Here is an 18,370-nt window from a genome sequence, read left to right as displayed (position 1 = left end):
AAAGTATATAAGGAATACTTAAAACAGGAGTTAAAATTACACCTACACTATTCATCAGTAACCGTAGCTTTTCAATGTCTTCCATCTGCTGGAGCTCCTTCAAGGTCAGGGTTAAGTCACAGCCAGCTTCGTAGACGAGCGCTTCCAGAGTAACCAAATCATCACACAGGGCCAGCAGGCCAGGGATGTTCCGCTCCATCCCCAGCCGAACAAGGGACAATGCACAGTCAACCTAAAACAGAAAGGCAGCAGTAAGCCTGAGCTAGGCTTTGCCAACGTCCTCAAGCAAAAGCCTTCTGCATAGAAGCTAATTCTTGTAACCAATTTACACAAAATCACATCATCAATATTATACATTTTTAGTACAAAACTTTAGAGTTACTTATCAAATATATCACAATCATACAGTTTCAAAGAATCATACAGTCAGCAAGAAATTCTGCAGATAAAGATGGTAAGAGAAAGACAACCATCTTAAATCCATAGACCATTATAGTTTACAGGGTAGTTTTACAAATATCTGTTTAACTGACAACATTAACAGGCAGGGGGAAATCATAGCTAGTTAGTGATAATACCAAATTAATCTTATTTTCACTGTAACATTCTGCTTTAAAAATACTGTTTTGCTTTCATATTCCTCTCCAGTACCCAGCCTTTCCCAGTGCCTTCCATATGGCACTTCCATTCAATCTATATTTTCTCTGCCTTAATTCACATATGCAGACTCCTCCTAGACAAAATGAAGAATGATTTTCCTACAGATGCTCAGTAGACAGCAATTTGACTCTATCATTTGACAAGATTTACAAAATGACAGATTTTGATAGATAGCAAATTTCTAAGGTGGCCTACACCTATAGTGCCTCTTACTACTCCTTACTTACTCCCACTCCCAGACTAACAGGTATTCAGTGAGGACCTACTATGAGCTAAGCACCACTGTGTGAGTTAGGAATATAAAGCTGAATGAGAGAGGTCTCTCCTTCCAAGATCTCTCCATCTCACAGGGAACACAATCAGTAAGACAATGCCTGAAGTGGAGGGAGGGAGGTATGTGGGTGAGTATGATCTCAAAAAAGAGGGCCCGGAGCCCCCCCTGAGAGTGTGGCCAAGTCTCCCAGAGCTTTAGAGAATCAGTGGGGTTAGCAGGTGAAGGAGGGAGAAGGGCAAGAGAGCAGCGGAAGGCAAAGATGCGCAATCTGTTCAAAAGCAAATTAGTTCCCTACAACTGGAAAGGGGTGTGAGGTGAAGCAGGAGAAACGTGGCTGGAGACAGGGAGGGGCCAGATGACAAAGGACACTGTTTGCAGAGCTAAGGAATTTGCAGTTTCCTGGAATGCAATTCTACCAACGGACTTCCGACTGAGGCATGTCATAAACTTACACTTCGGAGAGATCCTAAGGAAGTACGTATGGAACAATGAACTGGGGGCGAACAGGCCTGACGCTGGGAGAATGGCAGCTACGAGCACTAGAAGACTCGCTACTAGTGGCAAGCGCAGCACCCGAGGGACAGCAATCTTTAAGGGACAAACCAAAGAACAGGAGCCACGTGGAGGAGACTAACAGGAATGGCTAAGACAAAGACAAGAAGGGACAGGGGATCCCAGGAGCCTCGGTAGGAGAGACTGCAAGAGGGAGGAAGCAGGAAGGGAAAGGACAGTCTGTTAGACAGCAAAGGCAGGAGCCCAGGCACTGAGAGGCCCACGGGAGCTGGGATGATGCGGCTTCAGTAGAGGGGTGGGAGCAGCCAGACTCCAGGAAACGAAGAGTCACAGGACACTGAGCAAGTGACTCCAGAGACAGCGACTAGCTGGGCTGTGACGGAAAGGAGTCAGCTAAGCTGAGCTGGGAATGGGGCTCGATGGTTCTGCACGCATAAAATAGCACCGAGTTGAACTTTATGTCAAAGGGGGGGGGGGGGCCCGCAGGGCAACAGACACAGGTGAGGACGGGTGAAGATACAGAAGAGAGACCAGATGGCTGAGCAGGTGGGAGTGGGGTCCAGAGCACAGGGAAAGCAAGCAGCTGGAAGGCAGGAAGAGACCATGCCTTCAGGGAAAGGCTGGAAAGAGTAGGAATAATGCAAGAGGCTCTCCAGTTTCCCAATGATACAAGCGATTCACTGCGGAGAAGGTGGTGGGGGTGAGGAGAGAAGGGGAGAGGGAGTAGCATGTTACAGATCCACCCACAGCCCTCAGAGACCCAGGATCAACAGGTGAAGATAAAGCGAAAGAAAGAAGAAATGCATGTTCAGTTGGAAAGAGTGGAATAAACATGAGAGGGAACCAGAATAGGGAGGTTTGAGGCACAACGGGAGTGACCCAGTAATGCTTTGACAGATCACATTTTCACCCGATGTCTAACAATGAAAACTCAAGTCGTGTCTGAATGGACCCATCTACCTGTTTACCAATTAAAAACACTATCTCAGGTGCGCTTTCAGAAAACAAGAAAACTTGATGCATAAAACTTAACTCATACGCACATTAGCGATGTAATACACTCACCAATTTTGTGATCCGGACTCATCTTTTTCATATCAACCTTGAAACTGTTGCTTTCCCAATACTTACTGAAGTAAAAGTGTTTTAGAATCAAATAACTGACACCTCATAGGAAAGTAGGTGCTCATGCCATTCAAAGAATTATAGCACAAACCCCAAGCCCTCCCTGGACAAATTTTACCACGAGATACATTATTCTAAGCCAACAAAAATATTTTGCTAAAGGTATTTGCAGGCACTGAGGAAAAAGAAGTCCCATATCAATTAAATTTTTAAAATGAAAAAGATGAAACTATGCTAGATATCACTTTGATTGTAGCATAAGCCACATGAAATGCCAACCCCTGAAATGAAGCTGAAGAACAACACCTCCATTAGAAATGTTTTTAAATAAATGAGAGATGAGAGACTCGAAGGCAGCTAAATAAATCACTCCCTGCACTTAAGGCTGCTCCGTGCCTGCTCTTGACTCGGTAGCTCCTTTCTTTTCAGTGCTGAGGAATATCCGCTGTGTGGCTGCACTGATGTTCACTCCCCTTCACCTGCTAAAGGACATCTTGGTTCATCAATTGTAACAGACGCAGCACTCAAACGTGAGATGTTAATGACTGGTTGGGGGTAAGAAAGGGAACTCTGTCCTTTCTACTCAATTCTTCTATAAACCTAAAAACTTCTCTTAAAAAAATAAAGTACTACTAACCAGTTTGGCTCAGTGGATAGAGTGTCAGCCTGGGGACTGAAAGGTCCCAGGTTCAATTCCGGTCAAGGGCAGGTACCTTGGTTGCGGGCACATCCCCAGTGGGAGGTGTGCAGGAGGCAGCTGATCGATGTTTCTCTCTCATCGATGTTTCTAACTCTCTATCCCTCTCCCTTCCTCTCTGTAAAAAGTCAATAAAATATATTTTTAAAAAATTAAATAAATAAAGTACTAATAAACAAATAAATAAGAATATAGATAAGTGTAAAAATGACAATTTATTCCACTTTTCAGTGTGGCCCTTTTTCTCTTTGCATTACTGCTATTTTTTTTAAGTCCTGAATAATGACTGAAATTTGGGTTATGAAATATTTAAAAACTACAAACTGAGAAGCCATTACTGATCTTTTGAAATGCACAAGGTGGCTGTCCAGCACTTTTTAGACATGAGAAGTTTTTCATTCTCATTCCCAGTTCAAATAACAGAGCTACTGAGATATCAGTTATTTAAATGTATGTATCAGTACACTCACACCGCCTTCCTCCTTACTCTCAAAAAGCTCTCGCTGGTTCAGTTAAGAAACCACCAAGTGCTCAGACTGAACTGGTCCACAAGGAATCCTTTTCCTGGTGACACTGACAGAGGTAAACGCCAGGCACGTCCTGGGAACCAGGTGAAAAGATGTCTAGATACGAGTGACACATTCACTTGGACAAACATGTGCCTCACCGGCTCACCTGAGAGCTTTCTCCACGAGTTATTCCCAAGTGGGTTTCTCCTGCATTAGCAAACTAAAATGCCTTTGCTTAATCTGACCAATATGAACTGGTCATTTCCAGATGTGTCCCCAATGGAAGCAGAAGGGTCCACCAGAGGCACCCGGAAACTCTGAGGGGGCGTTTCTGTCTATCACAAGAATTGGTGGGTGGGAGCCAGCGAGGCCAGATGCCCCACAACGTGCAGGGCAGCCCACGTAACCACCTTGTCCTGAGTCCTGCCTACCTTTCAGGTGTTCTGCAAAACCTACTTACAAGGATCAGACCTCGACTTCATTTAGTATTTACACAAGTCTTTTTTTGTATGGGTTAAATTACACAGAATGTCCTGGAATGCAACTACTATATAATCAAGTGAGGATATTATTTCGTTTTGTTAAAAAGCTTACCATGAGCTGTTCACATCCCAGACGTCAATCTGTGATATTTAACTCAAACAATACAACACCTGAATCACAGCTCCCGCCCTCTCATTCAAGGTGACTTCTCACCAACTACACTTCCAGCACAGTCATGACCCAGCATTTACGTATTTTACTTACCTTATATATTGCCACAAAGTCATATTATATTAATTTTTTGGAAGTTTTCTACTAATAAGATATGTTTATGATTTTCTCAGCAGGATAATGTCTTACAAAATGTTTACTACTGAGCCCACTTTTTAATTACTTCCTCTTGCTCTGAAGTTTGTGCACTTGCTCATTTGCATGTGGGCTCTAAGAGAACTATCACAGAGACCTGGCTCCGTCACTGCAACCCCTGAGCTAGCTGCTCGCTGTCCTCTCTGTGAGCCTTAGTTTACCTACTACCACCCAGAAAATCAGACCAGACCATCTCCAGGGACTCTCTTCATTACAGCAGCCTGCGATTCTAAACAGTTTCTACTATGGTCCGCAGTCATCTTCAAAAACTCAGAAATCATAAGTATTCTTGGCCATCCCCTACGTTCCCATCAGCTCCTGCAAATAAATCATCTTCAATTCTATGAATAATAAAAACGGGAATCAGATTAAGCAGAAACTCCAGGCTATCAAATGGAGACAGAGGGCCAGGCCAGAGACAGTGCACAGAAATTTAAACACAGGGGGTACGCATTCCCTCCCACAGTATAGAAGTCAGACCCCCTGAAGTCACCCTTCCCATCAGATGGAAAACGGATGGTAGGATGGATGGTCCAGTGCTAAGACTGCACGTGAAAAAAAAAGACACCCACTGGCCCGACCCCGAATGAGATTCCTAAGTGCAACCGCCACCCCTTGCTCCAAACCGCTGACTTCTGCCCTCTGAGATGAAGACAACTGTTGCTTACATTAGCAGATCACTCAACTAGCAGAATTTGAAATGTTCCCTCCCGTTTATTGCCTCTGTTCTCCCATGAAAAAACTAAGGTACTAAAAAAGGTCGGTAGCAGGCCCAGAGTCACGAGGTGCGTTGGTGGAAGAGACGAGATTAGCAGTTGGATGTCTGCGAGTGTAGAGTCCCCTCCCTCTCTCTTCCACACCCTTTCTCTAAGGCAGTGCCATGCATGTCAGTAAGACGGCACGTGGGAACGGAGGCTGGTTAAGGAAAACGTTAGGACAGAGCCTCCAGCAGGGTTTCGGAGAAGCAACATTACGATTCACTGTGTTACTGCAATGTGACAGGGGACTGTCAAGCATTTCTAGGCTGATACAATCTTTTTAATTAACATGGTATTAAACCTACTAAAAATACATGGAAAATCTCGAACAGTATGTGCCATATTTCACAGCTTACATTTTAAAGAAAGATTTTTAACAACTTTTCTTGCATATGTTTGCTCTTTAATAATTTCCAAAAAGCCACAGAAACTTTCTAGACAAATGATAAATGAACCAAAGTGGTAAGAAATGTTCATTCAACCCTCGCAAACTATGCACACGACCCTGGCACCACTGCTGGCAGCCACTCCGCGCACTGAGCCCTCAGGACCCAAGGCAGCTGCTGGCACCTCTGAGAGGCAGCTGCCACCGCCCCTCACCTGTCCAGCATGATGCTCAATCTCCTCTGCTCGGGTCTGGTACCAGTCCATCACGCTCTCTACTGCAAGCTGGGTGGTCTTGAACCTCAGTAACTCAGGCTGAGCAGCGTACAAGAATTCACTCTCGTCTTGGAGGCTCGGCTCAACAACCATTCTGTAAAGCAAAAAGGAACAATTAGTAACTGATTGGAATGCTGGGAAAGATTATCATTTGGGAGTGGGCTCGGTTACAGAAACAGGAAATATGTGTGTATGTATGTGCGTGCGCGCGTGCATGCACACATGTGTTTTCCTATATGTATGTGCACATGTACAAGATAAATGGGGCATTTTGGGAGGTGCTTAATTTATTTTCCTCCTAGTTTTCCCAAATTAAAAAAAATCAGAATGGACAATAAATCAAAACAACTATGCCCCAAATCAGTCAAACAAGTATTAGCAAAATGAAAGTCACCACGGGATGCTTTCACAAAATGCACACGGCTAGGTGCCTGCCGCAGGGCTGCCAAACCAAGATCACCTGTTTGGGGGGAAATGTCCAGGTGATTTTGATGCAAACAGAAATTAAGAAATGCTTGTTTTCTATAAAAATAAAAGGAAATATACCTTATGATGATAATATACCTTGTGTAGGTGTCAACAACATAGTACTACACTGGCATGTGCAAATATGCCATCGCTCTACACCCCTCGCCATCAGGAGGGAAAGAGAAACGGCTCGTATGAGGATGACCCTGGCCTTCCAGGGTTAAGGACTAAAAAGGAGGAACTTTCGCTTAAACTAATATATCTCAGGGAGACATAAGGGAAAACGCTGCATTCCATTAGGGACATCCATCCATCTACAGCAGGCTGGCAATACATGACAGGCGCTCTAATTGTTACTATTATAAGGCGGCGGGCTTGGAGTCAGAACTGAAGATGAAGCATAATTCCATCATGAAAAGCCGTGAAACCTTGTCTAAATTCGTAAGTGAAAAGTAGTCTGAGATTTGCTTAATTCAGATAAAAATGGGAATAATACTATACAAGAATAGTCTAAATAATATAAAGTCCAAGGAGAACACCAGCTGGCCCCCAGGCAGGTGCCTAATTCTGATTTATGGGTATTATTTTATCGGAAAGATTAGTAGCTGTAATATTTGCCCAGACACAAAGCCCATAGATGTTTGGACTTCGTATCCACATGCCTTAGACAACCTCTAAGGCTTGTAACTGGAAGCCATTTACTCCCCTAGGCTCACAACTGCCATTAGCATTCTGACCAGGGATTTTCCCCACAGTGGAAACGTCACATGGCGCCCTCCGCAATCCCCCCACTGCGGCAGCACACATCCCCGCAAGCACCTGGAGCACCTTTGATATATTTTTCAGTCCTTCCTTTTGACCATTTCATAGACTCCACCCACTTTCTCCTTCCACTCACATGCTTCTCTCCTTCCACTCCGCTATGGGTCTGCTCTCTCCTCTTCCCGGCTGCTCTTTTCATTCGTCTGGGTTAGAATACCCTCCACCATTAAATAGCTGTTCTTCCAAACACTTCGTCCCGCTCTCTTCTCATTCTATACTCTTTCTGGGTTCCCCTTTCAACTATAAAATACAAATTAGCACAGACATCGTAACTGCCATACTTTTACCCCTAACCCGAACTTCCCTTAGATACCCAAAACGCTTCCCAGGTGCTCTGCAGATATTTTGCAGGGCCTTCAAATGCCGCAAGATTGAAACTGAGTCGAAAACTGAAACAGGTGTCCCGACCCATGCCCCTACGCCCAGCCTTTCCTCCACTCATGACACTGGTGCCTACACAGCAGCACCCTCCCCCTGCTGCATCCTGTGTGAGCACCCTCCCCCTGCTGCATCCTGTGTGAGCACCCTCCCCCTGCTGCATCCTGTGTGAGCACCCTCCCCCTGCTGCATCCTGTGTGAGCACCCTCCCCCTGCTGCATGCTGTGTGAGCACCCTCCCCCTGCTGCATCCTGTGTGAGCACCCTCCCCCTGCTGCATCCTGTGTGAGCACCCTCCCCCTGCTGCATCCTGTGTGAGCACCCTCCCCCTGCTGCATCCTGTGTGAGCACCCTTCCCCTGCTGCATCCTGTGTGAGCACCCTTCCCCTGCTGCATCCTGTGTGAGCACCCTCCCCCTGCTGCATCCTGTGTGAGAACCCTCCCCCTGCTGCATCCTGTGTGAGCACCCTCCCCCTGCTGCATCCTGTGTGAGCACCCTCCCCCTGCTGCATCCTGTGTGAGCACCCTTCCCCTGCTGCATCCTGTGTGAGCACCCTCCCCCTGCTGCATCCTGTGTGAGCACCCTTCCCCTGCTGCATCCTGTGTGAGCACCCTCCCCCTGCTGCATCCTGTGTGAGCACCCTTCCCCTGCTGCATCCTGTGTGAGCATCCTCCCCCTGCTGCATCCTGTGTGAGCACCCTCCCCCTGCTGCATCCTGTGTGAGCACCCTTCCCCTGCTGCATCCTGTGTGGGCACCCTTCCCTTCTGCATCCTGTGTGAGCACCCTTCCCCTGCCGCATCCTGTGTGAGCACCCTCCCCCTGCTGCATCCTGTGTGAGCACCCTCCCCCTGCTGCATCCTGTGTGAGCACCCTCCCCCTGCTGCATCCTGTGAGCATCCTCCCCCTGCTGCATCCTGTGTGAGCACCCTCCCCCTGCTGCATCCTCTGTGGGCACCCTCCCCCTGCTGCATCCTCTGTGGGCACCCTCCCCCTGCTGCATCCTCTGTGGGCACCCTTCCCTTCTGCATCCTGTGTGAGCACCTTTCCCCTGCTGCATCCTGTGTAGCACCCTTCCCCTGCTGCATCCTGTGTGAGCATCCTCCCCCTGCTGCATCCTCTGTGGGCACCCTCCCCCTGCTGCATCCTGTGTGGGCACCCTTCCCCTGCTGCATCCTGTGTGGGCACCCCCCCCCCCGTCTGCTGCATCCTTTGTGAGCACCCTCCCCCTGCTGCATCCTGTGTGAGCACCCTCCCCCTGCTGCATCCTGTGTGAGCACCCTCCCCCTGCTGCATCCTGTGTGAGCACCCTCCCCCTGCTGCATCCTTTGTTAGCATCCTCCCCCTGCTGCATCCTGTGTGAGCACCCTCCCCCTGCTGCATCCTGTGTGAGCACCCTCCCCCTGCTGCATCCTGTGTGAGCACCCTCCCCCTGCTGCATCCTGTGTGAGCACCCTTCCCCTGCTGCATCCTTTGTTAGCATCCTCCCCCTGCTGCATCCTGTGTGAGCACCCTCCCCCTGCTGCATCCTGTGTGAGCACCCTCCCCCTGCTGCATCCTGTGTGAGCACCCTCCCCCTGCTGCAATCTGTGTGAGCACCCTCCCCCTGCTGTATCCTGTGTGAGCACCCTCCCCCTGCTGTATCCTGTGTGAGCACCCTCCCCTTGCTGCATCCTGTGTGAGCACCCTCCCCCTGCTGTATCCTGTGTGAGCACCCTCCCCCTGCTGCATCCTGTGTGAGCACCCTCCCCCTGCTGCATCCTGCAGAGGCCAGGCCTGTGCCTGGCCCCCCCTCAGTATCCTTGAATCTACCAGTGGGCAGGCACTCACTAAATGACTGGGCAACAGGAAGTGACCTGTCCCACTGAAACTCTCTATCGTCTTCAAAAGCACCTTTCCTCGGTCAAGTTTTTCCTGGCTTTTCATTTTTATACTTTTGGGAGTTCCAGCGCAGCAAGTTTTACTCCCACTGTAGCTTGCCATGCCTGGTCTGAGAAGAAATACTTTCACGCGATTTATCTACTTGTCAGAAGGCACAAGCTCGGGGTCTGGAAGGACCGGGTGAATAGGCAGGTGCTGGGTCAGCGTGGCTCTGTCAGGAAGCCCATCGCACGCTGAGAGAACTGTGGGCAACAAGTCGGCACACCTTTCCCTACAACCATGGCCACTGGCATCAACCCTCCACCGTTTTCCATGATTCCGTCCCTTTAAACTCTCAGTACAACTGGTAAGTAAAGACTTCTATTAAGTGTGGCTGGAAATACCAGGCACTGAGCTCCACTTTCTCCTGAGACTCCACTGAAACGACAGGAAAAGATTTTCTAAGGGAGGGGATGTAAACACTCAGGGAAGACAGGGTACAAGGAGTAAAAATAAACTAAGCCATAATTTCTCATCCGAGGAGGTCCGCAGTAATAGCCAGAACTAAAAAGTCCAGAAATAGCTGTGCCGTTGCTATTCAGCGATATGGAGGAAATGCCAGAATAATCTTCTAAAAGAACTGAAAATAGCTGCTCTGGTGAGCAGAATACCAAGGAAAGGGAGCCGAGGACTATGGGTTTTTAAACAGCTTCAACATTCGGTACAGAAACTTTCACCACGTGCCCGCATTTTCCGCCCCACCCCAGGCTGTGCCAGTGCCTAGTGCTGGATCCTCTGGCTCACTGCCTGGCTCCCACACTACAGCTCTGCTCTCGCATCGGGAGAACATGGCGGAGAGCGGGTGACGGAGTATTTCCCGGACTCTGAGGAGTGGGGACGAAGGGTCCAAACACACCTCGTGCGGCCCTCAGCCCCACCCCCTCGCTCACCCCCTTCTGCAGTACCTGATGCCTCCACACTCTGAGGCTTTCCAGGGTTAAAGCTTATAAAAATGAAAAACAAAACTGAATGAAGAACAAATCCGCATGCAGAGCATATTAACAACGATGACAATGGCGGTATATGTCAAAGACTGAAAGTGAACTCCCAGAATGAATCGACTGTGTGTGCGAACCACTGTGAGAGCGATTCCTTTGCAGCCTTTCATGTTTTTCCATTAAAATAATGCTAACTGAGTCGTCGAGCTTTTGGGGTTTTTTTCAAGTTCACTCAAACTCTGTCAGTCAGGGACCCCCATCAAGTAAGTGGTCACTGAGCACAGCCCGTTCCCAGGGCCGCCTACCCGTCCGCGCCCGGTGGGAGGAAGCGCTGGGCCGGCCCGCTCTTACCTGCACGCCGCCTCCTCGCACCAATCTTTATCTCGGTGTTTCCGTTCATGCCAAGGAATGATCAGCAAGGAGTCACCGCTATAACTTAAATTAAAAAACAACACATAAGAACTTAAATGACACGTTACCACAATGACTGGCTACACAAGGAACACATGGCAAAGATCTCTATAACCTTTCATCTCCAAGATTCCTGCTTATGGCATGTTACGTGGTGCGTGATACATATTAGATACAATGGAAATGGAGATACCAAACCGCAGATCTCTCTTCTATCATAAAGTGGTTCAACAAGAAAAGAAAAACTCAAAACAAAAACATCCGACAAGGACACAGACAATAGTTCAGTGAAGGCCTGGGATGGGGAGGGAGAGGGGAGGACAGGGACGATGACGGGATAATGGGGGGGCGTCTGTAATAAAAGATAAAAAAAAATAAAATTAAAAACAACATTTGGCAAGGAACTCAATGATGGTATGGGTATGAGTTCGTTCACACTAAAACACTTATCAGGAGCCCATATTTTATGTTAATAGCAACATAAATGGTCCCTTGCCCTCAAAAATTACCTAACTTCTTGTGACCATAAGAAGGAACCACTAGCTACAAGTACATGTATAGAGCACTGCAAATGTGGCTACTGATATTAAAAAAGAGAATTTTCATTTTAATTAATTTTAATGTGACTAATGGCTACCGTATTGGACAGCATAGATATAGATCGGAAATAGCAAGAGTAAAGAAATGATTTTGCAGATTACAAATATCATTAAAAGCGAACAGAAGAACCTAAAGTGGCAAAGGCCTGATGGGATAATGAACACACGATACCGTGTGTACAGATAATGTGTGTGGAATCGTGCACCTGAAACCTGTATAATTTTGTTAACCAATATCCCCAATAAAAGCAATAAAAAGAATAAGCTGTTCAAACACATTCATAATTAAAAAATAATGTAGGAGACCAAAAACCAGAGACTAAGTCAGCAAGGGAAAGTGAGGTAAAACAGACGTGCTGGAAAGCCCAAGGCCCGGCAAACAGAAGCACCTGCCTTTGATAGCTGCGCAGCCTTCGGCACGCGGCCCTCGGAAATGAAGCCCTCCAAACATGATCTCTAAGGTCCCTCTTAGCTCTCACAACCCAAGAATCCATGAAAACAGCAGAAACATTCTGAATTAAGAAAAAACACAAAAACGCAAAATCAAATTTCAACTGCCTACTCTTATAGTTTATGAAGACATTCCCTGTCACATTTCTGAAGACCAACAGTAGCATTTTCCTAAAATTGACCATAGCCCAAGAGAAAGAATCGCACTTCTGTGTATTATTAGGTTATGTTTTGTACTCTCTTGTCCTATTAAGTTGTAAGTCATGCCTTGCACAAAAAACAGTTTGTAAATGTTTGAAAATTATGTTGATGAAGAGATAGGCCTCATGTAAAAGGTGGCAAGAGACCCCTGGAGGGTTTTAGAGCGGAAGAGGGACGCCTGGGAGTGGGCAGTGCTGGGCAGCACCCCCTGCAGTATTATTACTGGAGCAAATTACCCAAATTCTAACTTCCCCGTTAGATACGTGCAATACAAAATGCATCACACAATATTTTAAAAACACAGTATTTTACCCATTTTTTAGCTAGCATGTAATGCCCTAGCTAACTTTGTACCAGATATATTTTTAAGGCACTGGAGTTCAGATTTTTAAATTTCTGAAGCACACAGGTGGTTATTTACAATGAATGTCACCAAGTGAAAAACTATTTCGTTTTCTTCCTTGTCAATAACGATTTTATCACAGACCACTGAAATGGAAAGTAAAAAAGAACATTTGGATCCAGTGACGGCAATGTTCACTCTTCCAACATGAGAATAAATGACAGCAATGAACTGAGGAAGTTGGAAAATTCTAATTAATGCAGATATGGTTCCACAGACTACACAAAATGCTTCCTAAAAGAATTTTAGAAAAATGTATCACAAGTTGAGATTTGAAGTTTCTATATGAAGTATACATTAGATACAAGGGTTATTAATAAAATGATTAGTAATGGCCTGGAACCCTCAGCAAAAATAATATGTACTTGGTATCTAAACACTAGAAAGTTGTAAAACTTTGTTAAGCTTCACTGAGCAGAAATGGGTAAGAAAACACTCCCAGTTTTATCAGAACATGTATTAAAAACAAGCTCTGAGCAGAGGCCCACTCCGAAAGGCAGGCCTGAAGAGTCCCAGGTTAATATAAAGTGGTTCTGCTGCACTTTCAAGGCACTCAGCACAACTGAATGTTTCTAAGTGTGCTGATCACCACCGATAATAGTGCTAGCAGTTGATCAGTGATGATCAGTAACAGTAATAATCTTTAACATTCACTGATCTGTTACTATGGGTCAGACAGGATAAAATGGTTTTAACACATAATCCCTCACTTAGCCCTACTAATCTAATGTAGCAGATATTACCTTCTTGATATTATTACGAGAAAACCTGAGGCCTAGCTTAACTTGCCCCTCCTCATAAAGTTAATAAATGACAGAGCTGGGCTTTCAACAGGATCAGGGCCGGGCCCAGAGCTTGCACTTTGAGCTAGCACGCTCTCCTGCCTCCAGAAGGGACACGGGACTATTATCTGGCCCCGAACACATTTCCATCCCCATTCCCAGCATCCTCTGCTTCATACATAGGAGCCACCAGGTTTGATTTGTGAATAAGGACCATTTACATGCATACTGAAAGGATATATTTAAAGTAAGATATAAAGCCAATCTCAACACCAGAATGTCGGTTATTAGTCAAATGAAACTACTACCAAATATGGCTTGACCTTATTTTTCATCATCAATGGTTATTTAAAAAAATAAAATCTCCCTGCTCTTTTATTTTCTTACAGGATGGCTATAAAGCAAATTATTTTAGAACCCACGTTAGGAGTTTAAAGTAAAAACATCTTTGTTTTGTCTATTGCCACATCCTCAGCAAAACAGTACCTGGCACTTAGCAGACTCTAAACTAACATGTGTCAACTGAATTAGTTGACAGCATAAGATTTCATGAGTGATCTCATGAGTATCACAAAAATTCAAAACTGAATAGAGCAACGAAAGGGGACAGTTTGTTCATAAGAAACAGACATGTCAGGAGGTACATTTACACAGGACCTGCAGATATGAGAATGAGAACATGAATGCTTTCCTAATTTAGATTACTAAACTGAAGGAAGGGCAAGCTATACTAGTAATGGCATACAATCTACATAGTTAAACATGTCATTATGCTTCGGGGTGGAGAGATATTTCAGAATATACATTCCCCTAAATGTCACAATTATTTTGAATTTTACATTTCAAAATAATTGGTTAGTTCTCTCATTACCTTCTAAAAAAACACACCCAAATTTTAGCTACTTATTCTTTCATACGGTAGGCAGAATGATAGAATGCTTAATAAAATGCAGAGAAAACCTTTTCATTAATTCTGTTCACAACAAAAATACTAGTCATGTAAATTTATCACTAAGGTGGGTTATGTGAAATTGGGGTTCAAAACAAAACCTAGAAGACATACGGCTTCATTTTAAAGATTGTACAAAGCTTGGTTAGTTGCAAACCTTAAACTTGGGATCTGAAATTCTATAAACATTTACATAGTTTAGTTCCGTGGTCGGCAAACTGCGGCTTGCGAGCCACATGCGGCTCTTTGGCCCCTTGAGTGTGGCTCTTCCTAAGCCTTAGGAGTACCCTAATTAAGTTAATAATAATGTACCTACCTATATAGTTTAAGTTTAAAAAATTTGGCTCTCAAAAGAAATTTCAATCGTTGTACTGTTGATATTTGGCTCTGTTGACTAATGAGTTTACCGACCACTGGTTTAGTTCTTTTTTTCTGTTATTTCTCCTTTGCTTGGGAAGTCTTAAAATTTAAATGCATCATCCCCATTTAAAAAGGAAAGTACACAGTAAACTTAAATTATTTCTTCACAAAACAATGACTGCTTTAGCTCTGAACCCTGTTCATTGTTTTATTCCAAACAATAAACTTTGCTGGTTTCATTTGAAGGTAACATTTACCTGTCAGCAGGAAAAGAATGAATATAACAAGTTCTGTTATGTTCAACTATTCTTTTACCAATTATTTCTCACACTAAATATAAGTTTTTATTTCAAAGAAACATTATCAAGAATAAACATACAAAAGTTCTTTTATTCATAGTCTATGCCTTGGAGACAATAGGCTAAATAGTGAGTTACTGCTAATTGCCCCTTTCAGGCACTGGGTTTAAGATGTGGAGATGTATTTATTCCTATTATTAGCATTGAAGAAAATGTTCCGGTAAATAAAGGACAAAAAAATAATGATTTGGGCCTACACTGTTGTTACCATCACTGAACAAATCTCACTCAATGGAAAACCAATTAAAAAGTTAGTTATCACTCAGAATGCCAAGATGGAAAAACCATCTAAAGGCATTATTTAGAGTTCTCTTCTGGACCAACGGAACTCAATTTAATTAATAAATTACTTAGAAAATAGAGCAGAGACTAATAAGACGTCCTGAACTAACCAGCATTCTCGGATGTTTGCCATGTGTAGACAGAGGCAAGAGTGGAAACACACCCCTCGAGGACCTGGACCCCTCAAACTCCCCACAAATCCCATTTACAATGACAAATTCGCAGGTAAGTAAACTGCATGAGCTCAAAACTCATCACTGACTTTCTGAACGAACAATTTCACAATCAGTGGGAACAGATCCACTGACATTTTCATTCTAAAATCGGAACCCTCAAAAATAACAACAACAAAACTCTTAAGAACCAGAAGAAGACTTAATGAAGACATGAAACTTCATCTGAACAACAAATGACAAATATAAAATCTCAGGTGCCTGATCCTAGGAACAGGGCGCTGCCCCTGACGAGAAACCAAGCCATTGGTGGCATCAGGGAGGACGAGTCCCTGGTATAATTTTGTATTTTGTTTACTCATCCTTTGCAAGACGGAATACACTCCACACTAAAAGGTATCTATAGCATGCCATTCCCACCAAATGTACCAAGAACTGCTGCTGCTGCTGCTGCTGCTGCAGATGTGTCCTCTCTGACCTTCACCTCTGCTGTCACTGAACAATTACACGCTAGGCACTGTGCCAGAGGATATGGCCCTGAGATTAAGTTATCACCACAACACCGATACAACTTCCCATTTCACACGAAAAGAAACTGAAGTGCAGAGAAGCTAAGTGACTTCCCCAGAGTAACCCAGCCGGGAGGGATCAGGACCAAGACATACACCTGTTTCTGGTGGGAGCCTCTGCTCTCCCAGGGGACCACACTATCACGTCTGCACATCAAATACATCAGGATCGTGTTGTGATCCCAACGTTTATGTGCGCCACAGATTTTCTCCCCAAAGTCGGTGTAAGTAGATAGTATGTAAACTTTTAGGATTAAAAAATGGGTACACGTCGAGGTCAAAACATTTCTTAAGCTAATGCATGTGCTTTGTCTACAAAATATGAATTTGATTCTTAATAGCACTTTACTTATTATAAATACAATATTTACACAGGCGTGCCCATATCAGAAATTGGGAAAGTGTCTCTCAGGGTTATTTATATGTTAATTAAACATAGTGTGATAAAAAGATTCACTGCAGTTACAGGCAAGTATTTACATATTAATGAAATCTTGACTGGAAAAGATATAGTGTGATCAAAAAGAATTATAGGGACTATTTCCAGAGGGAGTTCAACCATTCAGAAGATGTTATAATCTTCCTCAGGATCACATGTTCTCAAATTATTGGTCAAGATATTTAAATTTTGGAAGAAAATATATAATGAAAGAAAAATATTATCTCTATGAAAATAGTACCATGTGGAATCACTAGATAATGCTGAACCTAATAACAACTGTTAGGAGAATAAAATTCAGAAACTATAAACTGTATTAAGCCACAGTAAAACATTTGACAGTAGTTATATACACACTAACACAATAATATAATTAAAAGTATTTTTAAATAATTCATTAACTCCAAACATATTTCACTAATGCCTCTTAAAGCAGGATGATAATGCCTTTTCTGCTTCTCTCATAAACATGCGATGAGAATTATATGTAAAACATAAAACTTGTAAATTTTTAAAACCTGTTCCATACTCAATCATGAAATGTTTCTGGAATGAAACAGGAAAAGAATTAATAAGTACAACCTCATTTTCCTAGCACTTTTTAGGGTATCAAATGCATAACAAATATCAGTATCAACATACTTTCCAAGCCCCATAAAAATTACTCTGAAATAATTTTGTTTGTACCTTCTTAATCAAAGAAATTGCCTTAAATCCTAATTTTGTTGTTACTTTAAATAAACAGAAAGACAAAAGCTAATTGAGTCAAGATCTAACATGCCCACAGTGCCAGGAGACATGCCAATCAATTATCCCACTGCCAGCCCAGACCCTGAGCCCAGACGAAAGAGGCTATTAGGCCTTTCTTTCCTGATCCAAACACCAGGTTATTCTTGGATCAGAAACTGCCGACACAGCCCATTCCGTAAAGTACTCTCTGTATTCCTCTCTATTAACAGTCATCGTGAAGGCCAAATGCTTATTCCAAGACTAAAATACAAACCAATTTATTGTTCTTTGCTCAGAGCAGCTCAGAAATAAACTGCACATATGGGAATTGAATTCTGATTAGGTAACTAATCAACTTTTCCATTTTAAAGGGAAAAGGAACATTTTTATGTTTCCTGTGAGAACCAAAAAGTGAATGCAATGCCCCAATCTTTCCATAACATTTAACGATCGAGGCTACAGTTGTGGTGATATTTCATCACAACAACAAAATTATGGTGGGAATAGAATGCCCAATAAAAACTGCTTTTTAAAAATTTCAGGGAAGAAAAAAAAATCTTTATGAACAGGACTAGGCTACATAAAACAAAAGTAAAAAGAGATTCGTATTGTTTATTGGAAATCGTCTACACTAATTCATTTTCCACTAACAAATTACTAGTAATTGGGAATATGTTTTGGACTCTGTGACTAAACAGTATGATTTAGGTGAGGACTAAGTAGATGGAACAACTTCACATTAAATATTTACTCAGACTCTTACCTATTCAAACCTCCAAACATCAGAAACACACTCAACCTCCAAGACGTAGAACACACCTTGCCTCTTATTCACTGACCTTTGTTGTAACAGCAAGTAATCTCTCCCATTTCTGACCCTCTCTATATTCCTCCTAGGAGACACATTTTAATTTTATGGTATCATATCTATACCTACCCTGTCTGATTTTCCCTACTAGATTCTAATTTATCTGTGGACAGGGACCATATCTGACTCATTTTGTATCCACCTATTTCCTGTAACAGAATGTCTCTATATGGCATGTAAGTATTCCCTACATTTTTATTAAATAACACAAAATTTTCTAGGACTCA

The 18,370-nt window shown here is 43.6% G+C and overlaps 1 protein-coding gene across 1 annotated transcript in view; it reads right to left on the bottom strand.

Moving 5' to 3' along the window:
- The window catches only part of NBAS (NBAS subunit of NRZ tethering complex), a gene marked incomplete at its 5' end in the record, with an annotated part of 205,602 nt that overhangs the window by 117,967 nt on the left and 69,265 nt on the right, over positions 1-18,370 (bottom strand). Inside the window, 3 exons of the mRNA XM_081100575.1 lie at positions 47-232; positions 5,986-6,139; positions 10,921-11,004. Coding sequence (XP_080956701.1) covers positions 47-232; positions 5,986-6,139; positions 10,921-11,004 — 424 coding nt within the window. The remainder of the gene's footprint in view (positions 1-46; positions 233-5,985; positions 6,140-10,920; positions 11,005-18,370) is intronic.

This window comes from Myotis nattereri (assembly GCF_964212035.1).
Source record: "Myotis nattereri genome assembly, chromosome: 10".
Classification (NCBI taxonomy): Eukaryota; Metazoa; Chordata; class Mammalia; order Chiroptera; family Vespertilionidae; genus Myotis; species Myotis nattereri.
The sequence above is the reverse complement of the archived record's forward strand: the minus strand, read 5'-3'. Positions and strand labels throughout refer to the sequence as shown.